General features: G+C 45.1%; 1 protein-coding gene across 4 annotated transcripts in view; it reads right to left on the bottom strand.

The window, feature by feature from the left end:
- Positions 1-551: 551 nt before the first annotated feature.
- Positions 552-23,570, bottom strand: part of ERBB4 (erb-b2 receptor tyrosine kinase 4) — a 577,667-nt gene continuing 554,648 nt past the window's right edge. For 2 of the 4 annotated variants that reach the window (XM_048309078.1, XM_048309077.1), the window contains exons 26-28: positions 12,250-12,297; positions 11,111-11,402; positions 552-9,190 (exon numbers count right to left, since the gene is read on the bottom strand). In XM_048309078.1, the coding sequence (XP_048165035.1) occupies positions 8,754-9,190; positions 11,111-11,402; positions 12,250-12,297 (777 nt within the window). In that variant the 3' untranslated portion in view covers positions 552-8,753. The remainder of the gene's footprint in view (positions 9,191-11,110; positions 11,403-12,249; positions 12,298-23,570) is intronic. The other 2 variants (XM_048309080.1, XM_048309079.1) reach the window with 1 other exon arrangement.

Below are 23,570 nucleotides of genomic sequence, written 5' to 3'. Positions count from 1 at the left end.
GGGGATAAATCAGCCCAGCTGAGCCAGGGCAGCTGTGGGTGAATGAGCAGCAACTGGACAGCCAGTGAGTGAGCTGGGGCACAGGGCATAGGCACTGACACCTTCGTGGGCCATGGTTTGTTTTAAAAAGAATGAAAACCTCAGAGCTGCATAACCCTGGGATTGTGGGGGTAGGGCACACATGGAGGGGCATGGGATATTCAGGGAAGAGGGGTGCTGCTGGAGGAGCTGCTCCACAGGAACTTGGCTGCTGGAACTGGGGTCAGGTAGGCTGTGATCCCTGTGTGTAGGGCATGTGTGGGATGTGAGGGGTTCTGTCTGTGTGTGGAGGGGGGGAGTGTGGAATGTTTTGGGCTCTGTGTGTGTGTAGGGTGTGTGTGAGGTTCTGTGTGTGTTTGTAGGGTGTGTGTGTGAGGTTCTGTGTGTGTTTGTAGGGTGTGTGTGGCTGCCCCAGCTCAGGGCCATGCCAGGGCTTTCCATGGACATAGGGACTCTGTGGCACTGACAGCACTCAAGCCACCTTCCAAGAGATTTCACATGTGCACAGAGACTTTGTTTCATATTTTATTGAATTTCATTTATATTAAATTAAAAATATATTTCTGACAGATTCATGTAACAAAAAGGCAGAACAGTTTTCAAATTGTTCAGCTGGGATGAGCGTGGGTTGATGCAAGGTGGGTCGCAGTCTACATTTGCCTTAACAAACAGATAAAGCTCTACCCCAAGGACCATGAGGAGAAACTCCGGGCTGCACACGGGAGTGGGGAATAGAACCACACAAAGAGAAGATCCACAGGTTTCTTCCCAGCTTCCAAACAAGACAAAAGGGAAAGGAAAGGAAAAAAAGAAAAAACCCAAGAAACCATGAAAAGAGGGGAAATTATGCTAAAATATGTACCTAATATTAACCCAGGTCAGTAAGTATTTTAACAGTGTTTAATTCTCGACAGCTAAAATATGAGAAACGAAAGGTTAAAGTAACATTACGCCACACACGATTGGCATACCCTACTGTGTAAGCAAGTGCAGAAAGTCTGAACACACCACAATAGTGCTAAAACACAGAATCACACAGAATGCTGAAAATGGTACTTCTAACCAAAACCAGAGGGTGGGAAGGGAGAGAAAGGAAAGGGGAGGAGCGGCTTAAATCACAAGCAAATTACCTATATACAAATCAACCCTAAGGACAATTATGTTCCAAACAATGATGTCCACAAGGAAAATAAAAGCAACATTATCCTTATTTACAAATGCAACTAGCTGTGTCTTTAACAAGCTATAAAAATACTATTCACATTTTCAAAGTAACATACAGTAGGTTTTGAATTTTTTTTTTTTTTTTGTTTCAGAAAGGCAGCTAACTCTGAATGCATCACTTCGCAAGAGATGAGTGTCTTCCCCAACATGCTGACACCTCTCTTCTTCTGAAGGTACTTCATAAGGCAGAAGTATGGTTGTTTTATGTTGTGGCTCTTTCAGAACGCGGAGAATTGACAAAAACCCAGACCACCCCATCTCTGCTGCTGGTTCCTCTGGGCCAGGCCATGCTGGCACGGTGATCAGGAGTCACCAGGAGCTCAGTGCTATCCCAGTGTCACTTCCCAGGTGGGAGCCTTTGATTCCAAGGGGACAGTAATGTCATCCCCCAGGGCCTGAATTTGAGCCTCATCTGAAAAGTCAGTCATTCAAGACCACCAGGTCAGGAAATACAATTTGGCTATCTCTGTTCTTAGAAAGAGACTTCTTTTCCCCTCAGTTTCCCTTCCCTATACTAGGGCTGCTACCTATTTAGCAATTCTAGCTTACAGTGTTGGGGAAGTAGCAAAAACCGGGCAAAAGAAGGGATTAAAACCATTGTGAATAATGTATCAAATGGGTACCAATTTCCATCATTAAAATGCTATAAAAAATTACCAGTTTTCTCATTCACCTGCATTTTCCTCTTGCATTACCCCACCATAAGTACCCCCACAAGCAGCCAGCACCTAGCTCCTGTCCCATGTCCAGAGGAACAGTGGTTTCATGCATTCAAAGTTAGCTACCCCTACACAGCTGCTCAGTTAATAATCGACCCATTTAACAGCAGGACCAGTTTATGCTACATATGTCAGAGTACCTTACCTCGAAAGAACGGCATACATATCTACACTTGGAAAATACCAGTCACAGTTCCCTACTGTGGTTATCCCAAAAGGGTTTAGTCTTCAGAGTGCTATGGACAATGCAGTGTTTCCCCCCTAGGAGAGCTAAAAGGTTGGGCTGGGGACCAAACTGCTTGCAAGCGGTGCTCAGTGACAGCCGATGGCTCTGTGTACCTGTGGCCCTGGTCACACCTGAGCCAGCAGCCCGAGGGTGCTGGGCAGGATGCACCTTCATCCCAGAGGGTTCATCCAGAACACCACTGGAGCATGATTTCATGGCTTTTTTATTGGTGAGGGGAGAAGAACTGGGACATAACTACTCACACTGTCTAATGCCTTACAAAACTCCCCTTAAAACCTCTCTCTGCCAAGGTCCACAAAACTTACTTCTAAAATTAAATAATAAAAAAGGAAAAAAACCCAGCTTTGACTCCTCTTGTTTCCTATTGGGATGTCCTTGGACTTCCCCCTCACACCTTTCCCTGTATTGCTGCTGCAGACCCCTGGGCGGAAGGTGTCTCTCTGGCTCTGGTTAGGAGATGAGACTGGCTACAGTTCAAGCCCCACTGAGTGCCATCACCATCAGTCACCTGAACACTCACAAAGTTCCCTAAAATTGCTCTGCATTGTCCAAACTTACAGGCAGATCCCAGCCATCACTGCAGCACCACCACCAACAGCCTCAGCTGCCCCTGATTTCCTCAAGAGCAAGGAGTCTACCATCGGAACAAACCACTATTCCACACAGTGGTAAAATAAAATTGTGCTAAAATAACATTAAAACTAACATGGAGACATGATTTTTGGACATTTTAGAATGGTGCTTCTAACCATATAACTTTATTTCTGTTATTTGTTCCCAATCTGAAAGCCCCATTTGTAACACTGACCTTTTCCAACTATGTAACAAATGCTTAGCAACCGGCAGAAAATAAAAAAGAGGGAATCCTGCACACACAGTGGTGCTGCAACTGTGGTGCTGCACTGAGGCTGCACTGACAACTGCAGCTCCCTGCCTGATGGAGCACAAGCACTACAGCCAGCCACCCTACCCCACCCAGCCCTGGCTTTCTGAAAAATAATCTGAAGCCAAATCCAAGATTTTTATCTAACCACGGATGAGCTGTTTTGTCAGCAGCAGAGGTCGAAGATCCACCTGAATGAGTCTATAGCAAGTGACAGAGCTGGAAATGAGCAGGTGCAGAGACTTCATGTGCCACCACGTTTTGAAAAAGCCTTCCCAAAGGGAAATTGAGGTGACATCATCCCCTCTGAGGTGCCCTCTAAGAGCCAAAGGGGTGACTGAAAACTGCAGGCCCAGCTCTCATTATTCTAAAGCCTCTGTTTCACCATTCACTCTCAAGTCAAACAGCCTTCCAAGCATGTAAGCACCTATCTGAGCTCCACAGTTCCAAAATGTGCTTGGGAAACCCAAGGTGGACGACCTGAGACACCAGCTGTGCAGGGTGAGGGGAGCAGCCAACCCTGACTCACGGGCACTGCCCAGCTGCCAGCCCTGGGCACATCTGGTGCTCCCATTCCTTCCTCCCTAAAGGGCTGGCACGCTGGAGTGTGAGTGTCCCTGTGTGTGCTCATGGGTGCTGCAGTGGTTGCTGTCCCTTCTGTATACCTGGGCTGCCAGGGAAGCACAGCCCACAGGGATGCCTCCAGTTATCCTGGGGAATTACATGACCAACAGCCTCATTCTGTCTTGTGCCAGTCTCTCCTCATCTCCCAGATGGAATAAAAGAGCTCAAACAATCCCACCATTCCGTTAGCTACCACCATGATACACAACACCTACACAGACACACCATTAGACAAAAAAAGATTTTTTCTTTGATATCTGATTTTCCATCCCCAAAACCAAGCTGTATTTCTAGGCTGACTCACCTCACAGCTCATACTTCTCCCATGTGCTGCTCAGCTCTACCTAAAGCTATGGCAAGACTGGATCCATAGAGTCAGGGCTGAACTGCTGTTCCAGAACTGCCACTTTCCTTCCTTCTGGGCTGGGATTGATGGTGGCTGAGGGTGAGGGAAATGCTCTCCCTCTCAAATCTTTATTGGAAACACGTGTCAGATCATTGCATATGAGCCTTGCAGTCAAGAAGCACATTTCCTACCAAGTAAGCAGTACATCCAGGGGTAGGTAACACAACATTTCTCTGTACACGGAAAAGGATTTCAGGGTACCTGAAACAGACCCACATGGTGGCTCCTATTGCAGATTTATTTCCATCTCTTGCTACCTGAGAGAGACAACCTGTTTGAAATATAGTTGTAAATACTCTGCTACATCTGAGCCAATCGCCATGTAAGAATCCCTCCTGGCTGTTTTGCAGAAAAAGAAAAATCTGAAAAGAGCTGAAGAAGTAAACTCAAAAGTAGTTGGTTTCAGCCAATTGTGTTACAGTGAGTCAATCGGCCCCAGCATCCATGTCTGCTTGCAATAACCCTCAGGTAGATAATAACAGCTAAGACAAGTATCACTGAAAGAGACCAGGAAAAAATAAGCTATTGTTCTCTTTCCTTTAGCACGTTGCTTTGTGCCTTGGACAAAGGCCGATCCACACTCGGGTAAAAACATGCTTTTGAAAAGTTGGTCACTGCTCTCCTGCCACACAGGCCACAAAAGGAGGAAGGAGAGCATTTATAAACAGGAGACTGCATTCTAAAACCCACAAAACCCAAGTGTGCCATGTACAGATACTTCTGTAGCATTAGAGAGTGAATTACACCCAAAGCACTTCTGTTGATGCGCTCACCTGCTACTTTGTGCTGACAAAATGCAGTTTGTGTGTGGAAATATGTGCTTTTCCCCCAAATCTGTCATTATGCATTAAAGAGCCTGGCTCTCATCTTTCATCCCATATGAATCCCAGTTGAATGCTTGCCATGATTTTGCCACGTGCACTTGCCCAGGTTCTTTCACCAAGCCAGCAGCAATACCCAATAAGGCAAAAATGCAAGTTAGGGACAGCCAGGTGTTTCTGCTGATCAGATTAAAGCAGCCAAACAGTTCTTCTGTCAGTTCCCCTTTTTTTCTTTAGCCATGGTTAAACTATCTGTTTCAAGGAGGCAAAACCTGCCAGCATAGCTCAGAACTTCTCTTCCAGAGGAAAGGAGCAGGGTTCAGATAACTGCTTCTCTCACCAGGGAAAAGAGGTTGGTTCAGCAGCAGCCTCAGCACCACACAGGCCAATCTGACAAAACCACACTGACCCTTGCCAAGTTGGGCAAGGGTAGTGACTAGCATGGCACAAAACACAAGGGCCAGTTTTGGCAACTGCAACTCAAACCAGAAGCTCAGAAAATAGTAAAAAAAATAAATTGTGAAGCTGCAGTGTGAGGAGTTCTCCCTCATCCCAAATCACTGTGTTCATTAAGCCTCTGCCTGTCCTCTGCTATCCCAGACCCCACTAGCACGGCTCAGCATGGCTCAGCCTGGCTGCCAGGCAGAGCCCAAGCTCCTGTTCCAGATTTTCTGCTGCCCCACTTGCAGGAACCTCTGCATTTCCATGTTACTTAATGTATTATAGCACACCCACAGTCAACAAATTAAATTAATAAATAATTCAAGCCTTGTAAGAAATAAAACATTAAACTGTTAAACCCCATCAGTATTTACATTTGGATTACTCCACGGGCTTGTTTCCAACACGAGCACGACTTCATTACCAGAGGAACAAACAGGCCTCAGCTTGTGTGAGCAGCTCCATCCCAGTGCCTGGCTCTGGAGGTGTGCCTGCCTCTGCCCCAGCAGCCTTTGAGTTCATCTCTGAATTCAAACATGTGAGCTGTGCCAGGATTTTATTTTATGTTTTTTCTCCATTAGGAGTTACTCTATTACAAGACTTGTTCAGGGACAAATCAACCCTCCTCTACCTACCTATGGTACTGTGGGCAGCTGCTGTGCTGAAACGGGACACGCACATTCCTGTGCCCGTCTCTGTCCCCAGGCAGCTTGGCAGCGTTGTCCCAGCCTGGCAGACCTTGGCCTGTGCATCAGACGACACCCTGTGAGCACTCCTGTGGGGAAACCTTCCCTGGAGCAGCCATCCAGGGCCTCGTTCCACCCTCTGAGCCCCAGCCCCTGCCCAGTGCCTGCCCGTGTCCCACTAAGATGGTGAGGAGCTACCAGAGGCACCAGAAGAGGCCCCTCAGTGCAGGATTGTATCCATCTATCCCATGACAGTGGTCTCCTGGCCATTTGGTCCTGTCACTACAAACCACCTTGGTACGACTTGACCGAAGATCTCCTTTTAACAGCTCAAAGATCTGTACCTGTTCTTGCTGCTTTCAGAACCTTCAGATATGTACTCAGCGTACACCTGGTTGCAGCTGGTCGGGACACACCTGATGCACAAACAGCTCACTGGCTGAAACAGCCTTGTGATCACAGAGTTTGTTTTCCATCTACAAGGGTAACAACCAACTCAGGTTTGAAATCTCTTCACACTTTTGTCAAGCTGACCCTCAGCCACCAAGCTTTGGGTAACTATTGCTTGTTTCTTACTCCTTCCTCTGCTTCCCTAAGATTAAAGGTGGCAAGCTGTTGCAATGGCAGGAATTCAGAGGAGGATGATGCCGTTTCCAGACCACTGGTTGTTGCTGGTTTTGTTGCCAGGTTAGGTCACCCCAAAGATCTCAACCCTAACAGAACTGAAGCACATAAACTGAAATACTGCTGCACCACCCAAGATTGCCATCCACCAGGTTTTGCTTCTTCGCTTTAAAAGCCTTGATGGATAGAGACAGGCAGATCTCCAAAGGTACCTAATAGTTCCTTAAGATGTTTGGTGGGAAGTAGGCTCACAAATGCTCTTACACACACGGTCTTGGTGTGCCAGGAGCAAGCCTCGGTGTCTCCGGCCCTTATGCCTCCTTTCCCAGCTCCACCTGCCCCCAGTCACTAAAAACGTCCAGAACTCTGGTTTGAAAGAGATTTCCAAAGAGGAGCAGGTCAGGGGGTGTCTACCTAAAAAATGAGGTTGATAAAAGCAGAACTAAGTGCAAGGAGACTGACTCATACTTATTTACATTTTTGACAGAAAGCTCTGCAAATCATGCACATTTTAACTTCTCAAACCTCATATGCACTGTCTTCTGTGTCAGAGTAATCCTCCTTTTAGAAAAATGGTATTCTGTACTGTGCTGCAAGCCAGAGCAGGACATTTGCCTCCTCTGATCCTTTCCAGGGATTGCTCTGCTGTCCTTCATACAGCAGCAGGAAGAGCTGGCTGCTCTGTCACTGTATTCTCTAAAGCAGTCACTGCATCAGCCTCTCAGAACTGGCAGACGTTGTTCCAAAGACTTGATTTGCTTCATTTTGGCATTTCCACAGTCATCCTTTACATATAATTATTATTTCTTTTTTTAATTTAAAATTATTATTTTGTATTTTGCTGGTCACTTCCATATTGCTTCATTCAAAATCCAGAAAACAGTTCAAATAAAATCAGAGGTTAAGTGCAAACTAACTTTCCAGTGAACCGCTATGTGCGTTTTCTCCAGTCCAGTGTCTGTCTTCCAGTTTAAAGGACCCTTCCCACCCCACCCCACAGAACATCAGTGACCCCTATCAGACTCTTCAGTTCTCTGTCTTATCCTCAGTGTTGCCTGACAGCATCCCCAGCTCCCTTCATGACCATGAAGAAGAAAAAGAGGGAAGAATTAGTGATGATTGTTTGAAGTGTTTATAGTCAGCAGGTATAAAATAGGAAAGCAAAGCTTTTGGCATACAAATCTTCATTTCTTGGCCTGTTTTTTAGCTTCAAAAGGAACATATTGGAGGTGTGGTTTTGTTACTCTCTTCTGAAAGGTATTTTGTGTTTAAAGTGTTTGTTGTGTTGGCACACATACAAAAATGGTCGTTTCAGGGTACCAGTTCTGAGCAGGAGTCTCTGTGGCTGGGAATTGGCACAAAATCACGGTGTGGCTCAGAAGAAGGGTTCAGCTGTATGTGGGAATCACATCATCATTTCTTGGAAAGACACAATGAAGATCTGAATGTTTTTGAAAAGCTACACTAGCCATTTTCAGTTGCTGGGATAGAAAGTGTTAGAGAAAGAAATTGGATTCTCAATCTCAATTACTACGCTATCACACAGGATATAAAAATTGTCCATTTTTCACCCTGATGGAAATTGCATGGAGATTTCCAGGAGTGCTGTACAGACTCTCATCAGTTCCTGCTGAAAGAATCAGCCTTTCTGTGGCTTTCCCTACACTGTCTGGTTGAATCACTGAGAATGAGCTCGACAGCAGCACTGCCACCGGCCTTTCCTGGTACCAACTGACTTCTCTGGGCATCCAACCCCCTGCATCTGCGGAAAGTGGGAAAGGCCAGGTTGTACATGCCTTCTTTCAGTCTCTTTCCTTCCTTCCTTCCTGGTTCCAAACCCAATCTGCAACCAACTCCAAAACATCCTTTCACTTAGAAGTATCAAAAATGAGTGAACTGGCAAGAAGAGGAAGCTCATGGGAGAAAGAGAGGGAGGAAGGGAGGGAGGACGGACAACGGCAAGGAGAAAGGGAGAGCAAGAGAGTAAGAGTGAGGCAGCTACAAGGGGTTGCCTTTCTACTTCTGTGAGAGCACAGCCACTACACCACGGTATTCCGGTGTCTGTAGGGCGGCGGGGGCAGCACAGTGCCAGGCTTCAGGGAGAACTCAGAGAGGTATTCAGGATTCTCTGCCACTATGGGCCGGATCCGTCCATTCTGTTTGTAAAAGTATTTTGTGCTGTACTCTTGCAGGTAGTCCGGGTGCTGGAGGGTGCTCCGTGGGGGCAGGCTGTGGTTCCAGTAGTCTGGGTTGTCAAAGGCCTTCTTGGCTTTCTCCGGCAAATTGTTCTTCAGGTACTCGGTATTTTCCAAGGTGTTGGCGAAAGTGTTGAGGTACAATGGCTCGTTCACGTACTCGTCCTCTGCTTTGGGCTGCCCGTTGGGAGCGTTGTGGTACTCTGGGTTGTCCACAGCTTGGAGATCTCCATTCTTTCGTCGGGAAACAAATGGGTTCTCTTCCACTGGGTTTAGGTAATCTAAGGAAAGATAAAAAATAAGTCAGCCAGGAGTGGTAGTAATCCGTCCATGTAGCATCACGTGACCAGAAGCAGCACTTGGACTAGAGCACCCTCCACCTCAGCCATTGCTAGAACTCCAGATGGGATCAGGAGCCAACTATGTTGAACACACACTTGTGAAAAATGAAGTACTTACAAGCTAAACAGACAATATGGGTTAAAAGAGATACCTTGGAAGACTGATTTACCAAACACACTGGCCAACTAAACTACAGCTCTTACTGAGCCATAGCCTGTGTGCTCCCCTGGACTTCATCTCACTGTATGATCTACAGAGCCAAACATGCTGCCCGACTCCTGCCTCTGCAAGCTTGGACCTATTAGCAAACCCTCTGCTCTGCAGTCCTTCCATCCACAAAATTCTACAGGAATCTTAGTTAAGCCTCTCTGCACAAAGCCTATCCCCAAGGGCTAACTTTTAAGACAGCTTCATTTCTAACAGAACAATTTGCCTGATTAAAAACCTTCCGTCCCTGAAGGACAAAGGGCCTTGAAGCATTATGAAAAAAAAGTTATACAAATGAGCCCTGGAAACGGAACAAGAGAGCCTTAGATCAGCTGCAAAACGGGACTTGGAGCAGGTTGCAGTTGCCTCAAATCACTTGCTGTGGATTAACACCCCATTTCCAGCAGCATGGTGCTGCTCAAGGGCTCTGCACACACCTCACAGAGTCCTGGTGCAAGGAAAAAGGCCCTGCCTGCTGTCATGGGATCATCTGGTTTTACCCAGAATGAGGCCAGAACTATTAAAGGTAAAAGTTCAAGACCCAGTGAACACCTTTGAACCTGCAGCTAAGATGTCACTGAATATGAGCTGAATAGTGGGAACATTTTTTTTCAGTGATGACAGCCAAGCAGTGCTTTGATTTGAACCCTGCAGCTGGCAGGGAACACACAGCGTGTGGCCACACCATGACAACCCTGTGTCTGTGCCCAGGCAGTCAGGAAGGAGCTGCTTTTTCCTGAGCTGCTACTGCCACATCCCCGAGGGCTCAGGTGGCTCCTGCAGAACTCTGAGGATCTCCAGGGTGCACCTGTGTGGGCACATACATGTGGGCTCACACTGAAAGGAACTCACTGCAAGGGAGACTCCCACAACTGCTACTGCCATGGGTCATGCCCGAGGTCTCCCACCATTCCTCTGTCATGCAACACAAAGGACAAGTGGCTTAGCAAACACAGTAGTGACTTGTCATTTACATTTGCATTTATTAATTTCTTTACAGCTAATGCAAAGCTTTGGATGCAAATTAATAATGACACATCCCCTTACATCTAAATGACTGCTATCATTACTTAAAGAGGAAGAAATGAATGAGGGCAAACTGGGAAGTGCAGCATGCTGAGCTGGCACAGATTTAGGCGATCTTCCCCTTGCAGTGATGCTCTCTTTAAAGCACATCTTGTTCTTTCAATCCTAGACTTCTCTTGGGTATAAAATGCCAGCTGTGTGTATCAGTTCTGTGGTAGGTTCAACATGACATTTACCAAGCACAATGCCAAGAATAAGAAGATCAATAAACAAAGCAAAGTTGGGACTATGGCTGGCCGAAGATAGATCCTTTCCTTGGAAATAACTGAAGATTTGTGTTTGGATAAGAATGGGACTTGGCTTTTTTTCATTCCACTTGTTATTTCTCAAAAAAAAAAGGGGGGGAACTACCAGCTTTGACATACTGGCACATTTGAGCATTTCAAAGTAGAAAGTTAAGGAGAGAAAACCAAATCCCCATGTAAAGGAGTATTAACCTAGTCAGAATGCTTCAACCTTGATGGGTAACTAAATAAAGCCATTTTTGATGAAAAGCTGCTGATGTACAAAGAGAAAAAATGCAGCCAGACTAGACCAGGAGCCTCTCTGGAAAGACAGTATTTTACCTGTTTTAGGTTTGTCTCGCATCGGTGTCATGTACCCATCCTCATCCAGCTCTCCCCGCACGACCCGCTCGGGAATGAAGACGGTGGGGTCAGCGCTGTACCTCTGGGTGCTGCTGTCCTCTTTTGCCAGGGTTGCCACCTGTTTCCGCAGCGTGCCATTGCAGCAAGTGTCTTCAAAGATCTCTGCTGTGGCCCCTTGAGCAGCTGAGGCTTCTGGAATGATGCAGCCCGGAGCCCTGTACGGCATCGGCACCTCCGCAGTGTAGCCACCATCCCGGTACACAAACTGGTTCTGTTGGAAGGAAGAACACAGCATGGGAAAGGAGGATCTTGAGGGGAGAAGCTTCAACAGCAAGTCATCGCTGTGCCTCCTGTGCCTGCCCTGCCACGCTGGGCAGGGGAAGCCCTGCCCATCCTGAGCTTCCAGGCTTTGGTGTCGACCCACAAAGCATCCATCTGCCTAGTGGTGCTCAGTGGGGATAGAAATGGAGCAGGAAAACTTGTCTCCTACTAGGGATGTGGAGGCTGGACACACACAGCTGCAAGAGGTGAACGTGGTATTTCCTCTTCTATTACTCTGGCAACCTCCCCTGATTTCTGAACACACCCCTTAAACCTCATGTTTGGGAAATCTCCTGCTGACTGGGGATAGAGGCCACTATCACCTCTGTTTATTCCTGGGGTGATACTTTTAGTGTGTCCCGTGGTGAGAATCATGGGGTCACCCACACCATGTGTAATTCCATCAGGAAGTGCATTTCAGGCTGGTGAACTGTGTATTGGCATCTCAACTCAGTGGTTCAACTCAACCTACCATTCTGCTTGTCAGCACGGGCATGCAAGGAAATTTCAAAATCATGACCTACAGATAGGAAGGAAAGATGTATAGATTCATTCAAGCCTTTTTCCTAAATGCTTTTTCAAGAAAAGTTGTCAGAATTTTGGGTGTGGGTCCTTCGAGTTTGCACACGAATCCAGGCTGAGTCTGGAGATCTTAACTATTTGATTCCTTATATACACACATCATTACCTGTTGGCCTTTGGGTCATTTATGCAGGAAAAAGGAGTTTGAAACAGAAAAAAAGTAGTGAAGAAAGGAGGAAAGCCTAAAGGATGAAGGCTGAATGTGAAATACTTACTCCTGACATAGGGGTGTAGGCAGGAGGAGGGCTGTGTCCAATTTCACTCTAATAGGAAAGAAAAATGGGTGATGGATACGTAACAAGAGGTCACACGAATGAAACAAGTCACATGAGCTGTATGAGCTAATTGGGAGAAACAGGCACATCAGTCAGATTTCCTAACTGGACCCAAAATTCAAAGAATTCAATCAGGGCAAATGCCTCATCCCCAACAACAAGCTGTGTGTCTCACCAGTGTTAAACAGAGCCACTGATCTCACTTGGGCTCCCTGTGAGTGAAGGCCATAACAGAAGAGGGAACATAAGACACTTTACCAGATGTTACCTTTTAAAGGGAACACACACCAACACACACTGGATACACACTTTGCAGCAAGCCTCCAACTTCACAGGCTTGTGCAAGAGGATTGTTTGGGACAATCAGGAAGGTCCCTTTATAATCAGGGAACACCTTGAAAACCAGAGATGCTGTGATTGCCTCCGAACCCCTCCGGATTTACAGTCCACTTGTAATGACACATGGGCAATGACAGGTTACAACGCAGCATGTGTTAGACAAATGGATAAAAAACATCTCCTGAGCCTGCCAGATGCTACTTTAAAGCCCTGCTGATGGCTCTGAGACACTGCACTGCAGGAAATTTAGCCTGCCTTGCCCTCTGATTTCGTATTTACTTGAATTCAGGCCAGCTTTCCATCTACTCTGAAAAGATGGAGGAGACTGAAGATAGGAATGGAGTAAACTATGGTCCATGGAGTGTGGTAAAGTTTTAGGCAAACTCATGGTTACATGCAGGATCCAGAGAAGGAATATAAAGTGGTGACTAGAGAGAAACAACTCTCCCAACAGTGAGGAATCCAAAGCTCTGTTGGGAATCATCTACCCTCCTTGTAAAGCTCCCAGCTTCCTTCCCCACATCTGCAAGCTATGACACTGGTGAGAGAGTTTCCTGCTTTTGTCTTCCCAGGTGGCTGCAGCCCCCCAGCCTGCAGGAGTGGAAGGAGCTGTGGCAATGCTGTGCTATCACTGTGTGGCAGGACACAGTGTTTGGCTGCTGTCCAGGGTTACAGGCCCTAAACCAGGGACTGTCACCACTCCTTTTCTATCCCGTGCCACACCGGGATGTATCACACCCCTTTCATTTACATCTCCCTGTTCCACACAGGCACTCCCATGAACTTCCAAGGTTGGTTCATTGATTCTGGATGAAAAAGGGCAGAGCTGTCTTTGAAGTACTTTCAGTTCAGACATCTTTCAGTGATGTCTTGAAGACAACTTAGAAAAGCAAGTCTTTTGCCAATAGGCTTGACTTCAGCACACAGGGCTATACCCCTCTGCCAGTAAATGTTTAGAAGATTAGCAGCTTAAAAAAGTACTGTTCTAGGATGGCCACATTATGCATCTGTGGGTTCTGCTCCACCCTCAGCACAAAAGGCTAAACCCCCCATCCTATCTTTAGCTCTTCTTGGCTGTGACTCTAAATACATACTCTGCAACTATAACAACACAGTAACAGGCCCTCTTAGCACAGCCCTGTCCCAAGATGTCAGGAGACAATGGACTGGCATTAATGCGTTTATTGCTATTTTTGCTGACAAGACACTTTCCAGGCAGTGGCCTGACAACTAAGATCACTATAATTGTGTCTTTTCATGCCTCCCCATTAGCACTGTACTAAACATATCTGTCTTGCAACACCCCTTACCATAGAACCTTACACATGACTCTTCTCCACCACTGGTGTCTGCACATTTTTTTACTTCTTTACTGTTTTTCCCCAGGAGTTGATACCCTGTGGCCACTGTTCCATTAAAACAGGAGGCAAAGAAAACAGCCGTGGTGCCATTTAGTGGGCTTCAAAATTTAATATAATTAAGTGTCCTTAAATTGACTGGTAATTGCAATGTGAGGTCATAATTTTGTAGGCATCCAAGATTACCCTCCGACAACTCTTATTGATCAGGACGTGAATCACACTGTGAGGAGAAAATATATTTGAATTTTACCAGGTAAAACTTAAATAGCTTGTTTTGTATGTGAAATTCAATTTACTTTGTTGATTTTTTTTGGGGGGGAGGGTTGTTGTTTTTGCATCTTAAATACTATCTTGAAAAAATTAGAGGGTGTTCCTTTACTGAAAAGCTCTAGAATTTTGGGGTTCGATCCTGAAACTCTTGCCTCAATTATCATCTCTGTCTTTTTGAGATAGACAGACCTTAGCAGTTGGTTACTCGAAAACCTCACTACATAAGCCAACTTAAGAAGTCTCAGCTTGTATACTGGAAAAAAAAAATCAATACTGGCTCCCTTTTGATGGTGTAATGTGTGTTATATCCATTAGTTGTGGAGTGCACACATCCACTGACAGGGGAACTCATCACACTCCAGAAGGAGCCTCACTTTTTTAACAGCCCATGAGCAGCCCTCCTCAGAAATGCCCAAGATTTCATTCGGTTCATGATTGAATTTTAGGCAAAAACATGACAATGGGGAGAAAGGATAAAACACAAGAAAATGTCTCCTACAGCCTTTTCCCAAGGCCCTCTGGTATGAAATACCAGTGACACATCAGCTGTTAGGACAGCTAATGTTTGTGTAAAATAAGCCTTGATCAAGGAGTGGTAAATAACATTTCCATGAATATTGGCTTGTGTTATTGCTTTCTCTTCATTAATTTCATTTTCCAATTCCTTGCTTCTAAAATGTCCCAAATGTAAATATCTCCTCCTTTATATCAGGGACATAATATTTTCTGGCTGCATCTTAAACTGTAATGAAAGCAAAGCCTTGTTGGGTCCTGCCACTCATATTGTGTAGCTCTGTGAATAGGCCTCTGCCTTGTCTCTTCTAACTTGGGTCTAGTGTCGTGCCCTGAGCCTGGCACCCAGGGCTGTGCTTCTCCTGCTGCCCATGGCACAGCTCATCCCACTCCAGCTGAGCACTGCTGCCTTCATGGCTGCACCCAGAGCACATTTCATGGAAGAAATGCTGGAGGCACTCAGTGCTGCTGTGGGATTATGAGTGGTACAGAGCTGCCACCACATAGAAAATAAGCAACACTTTCTTTACAGCCTGAGCTGGTACCTCCATGTTTTGCTGCCAGCACAGACTCCCCAGAGCCCCCTTGCTGCTGCCGAGTTGGTTTTCCTTACCACCCACAGAAATGTTGATAGGGTTGCACAATCATTGCTGTTTCTTGCTCTTAAACAGCCTCCTAAGCTCATGAGACTGAAAGCTTTTTCTCTACTAAAGACAAGGCTTTTCCAGCATGAATATACACACACATTTGAACCCACTCTGATACTGCTCAAACTGCGTAAAACCCAAACTCCCTCTTCCTCTCCTTCTGCTCTCGTACACAAAAAGCACCAAACAGAGAGCAGGAGTAAAACACTCCTGCCTTCTCACTGGGATGCTGCTCCCAAGTCCTGCTCAGGGGCATCCTGTGGTTCATGCCTCAGGCAACCCAATGGTTACCTGTTTTGAGCAAGCTCTGGCAACACACTTCTTTGTACCAGTTCATCAGTTCTGGGCTATGTGCCCCCAGAAACAAGTCACTCTCGGCCTTCCCCTAGAAACTGTTTACCTAATTTCAAACCAAGGGAGTATCGAGGCATGAGTCACTAAACCAAAGCATCATAAGATATGAGATCTTACTGAAAGCACCAAAATTTCAGCAGTTCTCCAGGAAGGACAGCTGATTTATGTGAGTGGATCTGAATCATGTTTGTGATGGTCTGGCGGGGCTGCAGGCAGAGCACACAACACAGAGTGTACCACCAGCCCCCAAGCAAACTCCAGCTACATTCCAAGGGAGCAGCCTGGTATTTACAACTGATCTGAACTGAAATTCTAATAGGAAAGACCATTCCAGGAGAACAGCCACATCTGCTTGGCTGCAGTCCTGCTTCCACAGAATTTGCAGATTACTCTGCCCTGCTCCAGACAGCAAACATTTCCGAGATGAAAATCAAAGGAAAGAACACACACCATGAGATTGCTGTGCAATGCTCAACAGAAATGGAATGCTGTTTGTATAGTAATTGCTAGAAGGCTTTTCAGACCTCTGGGCATTTCTGGTCCCAGCCCCTGCTCAGAGAAGAGCCATATAGGCGGGGGGTGGTCTCTTCCACCAGGCAGCAACTGACAGAACAAGAGGACACTGTCTCAAGCTGTGTCAAGGTATAGGTTGGATATTAGGAAAAAGTTTTTCACAGAAAGAATAATAAAGTACTGGAATGGTCTACCCAGGGAGGTGGTAGTCACCATCTCTGGATGTGTTTAAAAAAGACTGGACATGGCATTTGGTGCCATAGTCTAGTTGAGGTGTTAGGACATGGGTTGGACTCGAAGATCTTGGAGGTCTCTTCCAACCTCGTTATTCTGTGATCCTGTGATATAAAAAGAAAGGATTAGACACCTTCCTGGGCTGTTAAGGTTCAAGCATATCCGTCCCTACAGCTCACAGCACCTGACACAAGTCTGGCATTCCTTGGCCATAAGGTTCCACTGGGGATCGAGGAATCTTTATGGGAAATGATGACAGCCCAGCCCCTTTTCCAGCAGTACCTTTTCTTAGAATGTGTCACACGTTTTAACTTAAATATTGATCACAAGTATAAAAACAATGTAAGCATCAGTCTGTGTGAAGTGTTTGTTTCAGTCTCCAACAACTGCTTCTTCTACAATCGAGACACAAACCAAGCAGCTTAGATCAGCGAGGGAAAAAATAAATAGAAGAAACAATGAGTAAGTCTTTTTCTACACCTAAGTTTTTTCTGGTTGCTGTTTGCTAGAGGACAGGTGAGATTTGCAGGCAGCCTGAGCTTTAACTCAGTTCCCATAGGCTGCCTGTGTCAGCTGGATATGCCACCCCATGTCCTGGCAGAATGGTGGGTTTTTAAGACATCCCTGAACCTGTCCAAAGTCAGTATGGATGTTTCACTGGCCCCCTGGGTTCAGGTCAGTACTGACCAACATCTTAGCTTCAGAAAATTCATTACCACTTTCTCTTGCAAAATATTCTCTCGTAACAACTGTCTGTTTTCATACTCATTAACTTTTTTAGAGCAGTCCATATGCAATGGGATACCCAAACTGCCTTCTAGGAGTAATTTAGTCTGGACTGTGAACAGTAAATGGCATATATCACAAAAAACCCATGCCTAATAATCTTGGCATAGTGCTATGGGAAACAACATACTCATACACTGCACAGAGTATTTCTTGTGCTGTTACTGGAAAATACCAGGTATAAACCATGTATTTTCAATCTAACACTTCACCAAGTAGAGAAGTCAAAGATGACAAGACCACCAATGAAAATAATCTCTAAAGAGATGCATAATTTGGGCACAAAATTCAGTATCCAGGTCCACTTACAGGGAAAGGTAGGTGAAATGCTTTTCTGTAGCCTCCCCTCTTTGAACCTGATAGCTGGGCTGGAAATAAAAGCATTCTCCTGCTGTATGGCACCAAAGGCTTGGAAACCCACCTGTTCTCTGGACCTCAGAAACCTTCATCCTTCCTACCTTCAGAGGGGCTGGCAAACGGATTTCAGCTGGCACGATATACACTTTGATCTAAGCATGATACAAGAATGAAAATGCAAGGATTCCCTTTGCCTGTTACCTTGTGCTAATGCAACTTAGTGTTAAACAGAGAGCAGAGCAGGAAGAGAGACAGCTGGCATTGCCTATCTTTTCCTTTCAATCTCCTTGACTCCCCCATCCTTCCTGTCACCCATGAATAGCTTTCTGTCATTCTCTTTTTTAATACACTCTCCAAGACACTTTACAGTAAATGGCACCTTTTAACACTGAGCCAATTCCCCACAATTTGAAAGGGACGAGGTACCATTTCCCACCTGTTCTAACAATTCCCTGTGGGACAGAGGGGTCAGCACTGCTCCTGCTCCTGTGCTGTCCAAAACACAGGAGCAGCAGCATCCCTTTTTCTGTACAAACCTCAAGCTTCAAATCCCGAAACAGGGAAAGGATGCAGAATAGGGCCAAACCCACAACACACCCATGATTTGTGATTGTGACATGGAAGACAAAAAAAAAAAAAAAAAAAAAGAGCACAAAAGAAAGTTGATGAGCAATCCTGGGAGCAGCAGCCCCCTCCTATGTGCATGCTGCACTGCCATCTTCCCCAGCCTGTTTTATACAGTAATCAAAGGATATTCTGAGCCTCTCAAAATGCCATCAACCCTCATTGAGAATGAAATAGAGCACATCTCCATCGAAGCCTTTACTGCAGTAATCATTGCCGCATGCTGGCCTGAACAGGGAGCTCTTACAGACAAAGATGGGTTTTAAAAATAAAATAAAAAAGCCTTCCTAAAATCTGAATAGAAACTTGATGATAATCTCCCAATTTTATTATGCAAGGGGGAAAAGAAACCCATAATTGTGCACTCTTGGTCTCTTATAGCAAAGAATAGGCTTCTTGATGAAATGCTGAGTTGATTTAGAGCAGGGCTGAGGTTCTGGTGGCAATAATAGTCTAAAAGAACTAACCATCCAGCTGATTTGGATAAAATAATCATTTTTCAACATTCTAAATCTACACTTCATCTGTGCCTCCTCCCACTTCTCCCAACTGCATCTTTTGGAGAGTCTTTTTATAGCCTTGAAAATTATTTTCCCCTCCCCTCCCGCAGCATTCAACAAGAAAGACAGACTCTTTACTCTGGCTAACAAAGGGCGTTTTTTAGGCTGTGTTGGCATTTAGCTCCATTGCATCTATGTTTAGAAAGTACAGTATTTAGTATTTATTTTACAGGATGCTCCATAGACCTCCTGCCACCCAGGAGTCCTTCCAAAGCATTATCCCAGGAGTCCCACTGCCCTGGGACACTGAGTACTCTCCCAGCTTGGGGGACAGGTGTTTAAGGGGCAATTCCCTGCAGCTCCACCTGGTGCACTTCCAAATCATGCTGCCTTGTATTTTTCAGGTGCTTTTATTATTTTAAGAAAACCACAAATAGTGTTCCTCACAAATGGGTATTTTCCACTAACAATTTCTGCTTCACATCTCATCACAGAAGGAAAATTTTCTCCCAGCTCTCATAATTATTTCCTGACTCTCAGTCCACTTTTCCATCTACTGAATTATGTAGAGTTGTTTAGCTTGCTGTTTTCCAAGAATGCCTCATCAGTGCAGTGTAAAAATATTTATTACTTACTCTTTTTATGTCTATTGACTTTTTCTTTTCAGGAGAAAAAAGAAAACGGATCAGCTGTGAGCTCTCTTTACTGTTAACACAGCCAGCAGCTATTCGTGGATTAAGCAGGTGCTGCTTGATTTTAAACTAGTTTATATTAAAGCTCAATGAATTTACATGCCACACATCAAGGATGGAAGCAATGTACAGCTACCGTCTCTCCCACCAATTCCACCAAGCTTGCAGAAAGTACTGTGAGGTGGTGATTTTGTTATTAAACCCGTATTACAGTTTGTAGAAGCCAAAATGCCATCCAGCACTTTGGGAAAGTCTCTAACTCTTTATGCCTGACTCTAAAGCTGTATGTCTGGATGCAGAAGCCTGAATGTGACAGAAAATAGCTAATGCAGTATAAAAGCCCTGTTTTAAGGCACTTCCCTGCAAAATCATAAGGCAATTTGACAAGTTGATCCTGATAATCAGTTCAGGCTGAGAAGGGTTTACTCCTTGAGAGATATCACTGATTTCAGCCAGCCTGGCTGCAAAGCAAGAAACTAATTGCCATAAAGCACTTTCAAAGAATTCTCTGTGAAGACCCAGGACTCATCTATTCCATTTGAGTCCTCCATAGGAATTGTCTTCGTTTTTTCTCTGGCAAACCTAGCACATTTTTAAAAGGTGTTTAAATACACCTATTCTAGACACATGTATTTTGTAAGAAACTTTTTTATGTAACATATTAAGACCAAAATAATTTTTCATGTAACATATTTTATATTGTATTTTTGAATGTTTATTCTCACTACTTCTTCACCCTGAGCAATGAAATTAGGCTGACTAGTATCAGTCTGGGCTTACCTCCTGCTTTTCCTTGTGTCATGGTTTAGTATAGTTTGGGTTTTTAGTAAAGAGGCCATCAGCCACGGAAGTGGTTCTCTTGCAGAGAGGTGCTTACAGCTTCCTCTATGACCTGACAGAACCTATCAACTGGCTAGTTTGAATATTGGCAACTTTTTAAGCCACTTAAGAAGCTTGACACGCCTCTGTGATCCACATTTAAGAACGAACAAACCCCAGGAAAGCTCTCTTGTCTTCCGGCTTTCGGACAGGTAGCGGGGCGGAGGGGGCCTGCAGGTGGCCCGGCGGGGCTGGGCTGGGCTGGGCCTTGCTTGGCCCAGCCGGATCGGCTGTGGCACGGCCCTGTTCCATCCACGCCCTCCCCAGCCCTGCTCCGTGCAGGCAGCGCGGCCCGGCTCCACACCCCCCGCATCCAGTGTGGCCGAAGATTCGTCTGAAGCTGCCCCTCTGTCTGGCAAAGATCATGTGACCAACAGTGATATGTGAACTCCAGCTGCAGGGTCTGGGTGAGATTAACCCTTTTAGTGCTGTAAGATTCTCCAGAACAGATGAAGCCTGCAGACATCAATCCTCTCCCGAGTCAGAGGAAGAGGGAAAGGTGATGGCAAGTGAAGAAAACACCATAAAGACACCAAAGTCAGTGAAGCAGGAAGAGCTGAAACCCTGAGGGAGGAGAAAGAGCAGATGCTTCAAGCTTAGAAGCTGAAATTCTGTTATAAAGCTATGGTGATGGACTATGATACATCAGAGTACCCGCTGTAATTTCATGAAAGCATGGGGGCTCGAGCATTCAAACTGTAATTGTGAGCAAAAGCACCTGTGCTGGAATAAGCAAATGACAGTAGCTGTAATTTGATGAGGACCCTTGTTCCCAGGGAAGAAGAAGACCTCTATTCCTAGAGATGAAAGTGATGAGGACCCTTGCTCCAAGGGGAGGAGGAGGGCCTCTATTCCTAGAGATGAAGATGCTCCCAGAGATAGGTGAAGAGAACCTTTGTTTCTGAACAGCTCATGCTTAAAATGGTACCCCAGTAGCTCAAGATTGGACCCTCGAAAGCAGTTGTGGGGAAAGCTGTAAGTCGAGGGAAGGGACTCTCACATGTGAGCAGAGAACCAACCTGGGCAGCTGTCTCGCTGTGACATTGAAGCCATGAGAGAACTTCTTGTGGAGATGTCTCCATAGCATGAGCAAGAAAGACTCCTCTCCCTAAGTGAACTGAACAAGGTTATTATGGAAGTGGTAAACTGACTGAACATCTCAAGGGTTGTCTTTTTACATTGTCACTGGGAGAAGGGAGAAAGGTGGGGGGAAGAAAAGTGTTCTGAAGGTTTAGTCTGATTTTTTTTCTTTCTTTCTTTTATGTGTGTTAATAAACTTCTTTTATATTCTTTTAAGTTTTGTGCCTGCTTAGCTTTCTCCTAATTCTTATCTCACAGAAGGAAAATAAGTAATGGATATTTTGAAACAAACCACTACACTAAATTGGTGTTTCTGCCCTGTTTATGAACCTGGACAAGGTTGGCCTGGTGCTATCCACACTTCCAACAAAGACTAGAAACAGACCCAGAAGAATTTTCCAGAAGTAAAAAGAAAATAGGCAAAATACTTGTGATGGTCTTCCAGACACCAATTAAACACTAACAGCTCTTGGGAAGTGCTTAATGCAAAAGGCAGAGCAGAACAGACAGGAGCCTCCTACCACCAGAATGTCATTAAAACTTAGAAAAGCAGAAAATGGGAATTGGACATCTTGAAAGGGGGCTTGGTGGACTTTCAGAATTACCCTAAAGGTCTGAAGGCAGTAAATGCAGCCAGTTGCCTAGACTCTCCTAAGAAAACACATGAAATGCAGTATTTAGCAAAAGACATACAGAAGGGCTTCATACAAACTTCTCTAACTAATCATGCAGTTTTAAAGAAGCAAGAGAGCTAATATAGAGTTACTCAGTGTAATAGTCTGAAATGCTATGAAATGTTTTGAATCAATGTCTAGTTTGTTTACAAGACCATCTGTTCTGGCATTGGAGATTTTATGGCCACACTTGCATAAGGAAGTGACAGAGGCAAAAAAAAGACTACTAAGATTTTCAGAAAGTTTTTGATCACCTTTTAAGGAGAAGCAATTAAAGAAATGGGATAGAAATAACTAAAGAAGACCACAACCTGACAGACTGCCCTAAGAGGTATCAAATTTAGGGAAAGGTTTGGCCATATTATTTTTTGGGAAGATACTGCAGAAGCAGAAAGGTGGCAAACACCACAAACAAACAAAAAGACATCTGTGTTGTCATCATTTAACAGCAAACACATACAAATGGTAATATCCTGTTTAGCCTTTTAAGCAGAAAAATCAGAGAATCACAGAATATCCTGAATTGGAAGGGACCCACAAGGATCATCAAGTCCAGCTCCTGGCCAAGCACAAGACACCGCAAGAATCACACCACAATAACCAGAGATTTCTAAGAGCTGGCAGCTCCTTAAATCTAGCACCAAAAAGTGTGGATGGCAGACAGGAACAGGATCCAACCCTGCTAAAGAGTCAGCATTAACCGCCCAGTGAGACTTTTCTACACTGTGATGTATTTTCCATCCCACTTGATACAATCAAGACAATCTTTATAAAAGACAAACTCCACCTCACACAGAATTTCTGCACTTGATGCAGAAATTAAGAGACAAGAGACTCTGGTCTATGCTATGCCAGAAAGTTGGACAAAATGCTATTAATGGCCCCATGTAGCCTGGAGATCTCTTCACAAACATTTTGGATTAACTTTAAGATGAAGCAGTTTTACTGCCATCAGTCCCATGAGGCCAGGACACACCTGGAGAAATGACTTGGGCAGGAACACCTAATTGCCTTCTCTTACAGGAAAAGAAATGGAGATCAGGTGCTACTAAAGCCCAGGACACAAAAAGAATCATGGTCAAACCACGCCCCTCTCCTGCTTTGCCAAGCGGCAAGGATGCTGCACTACCAGACCTAAGGCCACACCAGGACTGCTGCAGTGGCATACCAGATACTGCTCAGAGAACTGAAAACTGGCTTCCAGTGTCCCACAGTCTGCTTTAGCCAAGCAGGATAGTCTCCATGGACATATGGATTAGACATCTCTGAAAAAAAATTGCTTGGTATTTAAGTGCAGGGTTGGCAGGTGCTTCCATGATATACAGTGTATGGAATAAAACTACAGGGACAGTATCAGTGAGTAATAAACAGTATAGACAGTTTTCAGCAGGAATTAGCCAAGGACTGAGAGCAAAAAGAATCGTGGGGCACACAGAGT

This window comes from Corvus hawaiiensis, chromosome 7, assembly GCF_020740725.1.
Source record: "Corvus hawaiiensis isolate bCorHaw1 chromosome 7, bCorHaw1.pri.cur, whole genome shotgun sequence".
Taxonomy (NCBI): Eukaryota; Metazoa; Chordata; class Aves; order Passeriformes; family Corvidae; genus Corvus; species Corvus hawaiiensis.
This window is presented reverse-complemented; position numbering and strand designations above follow the sequence as displayed.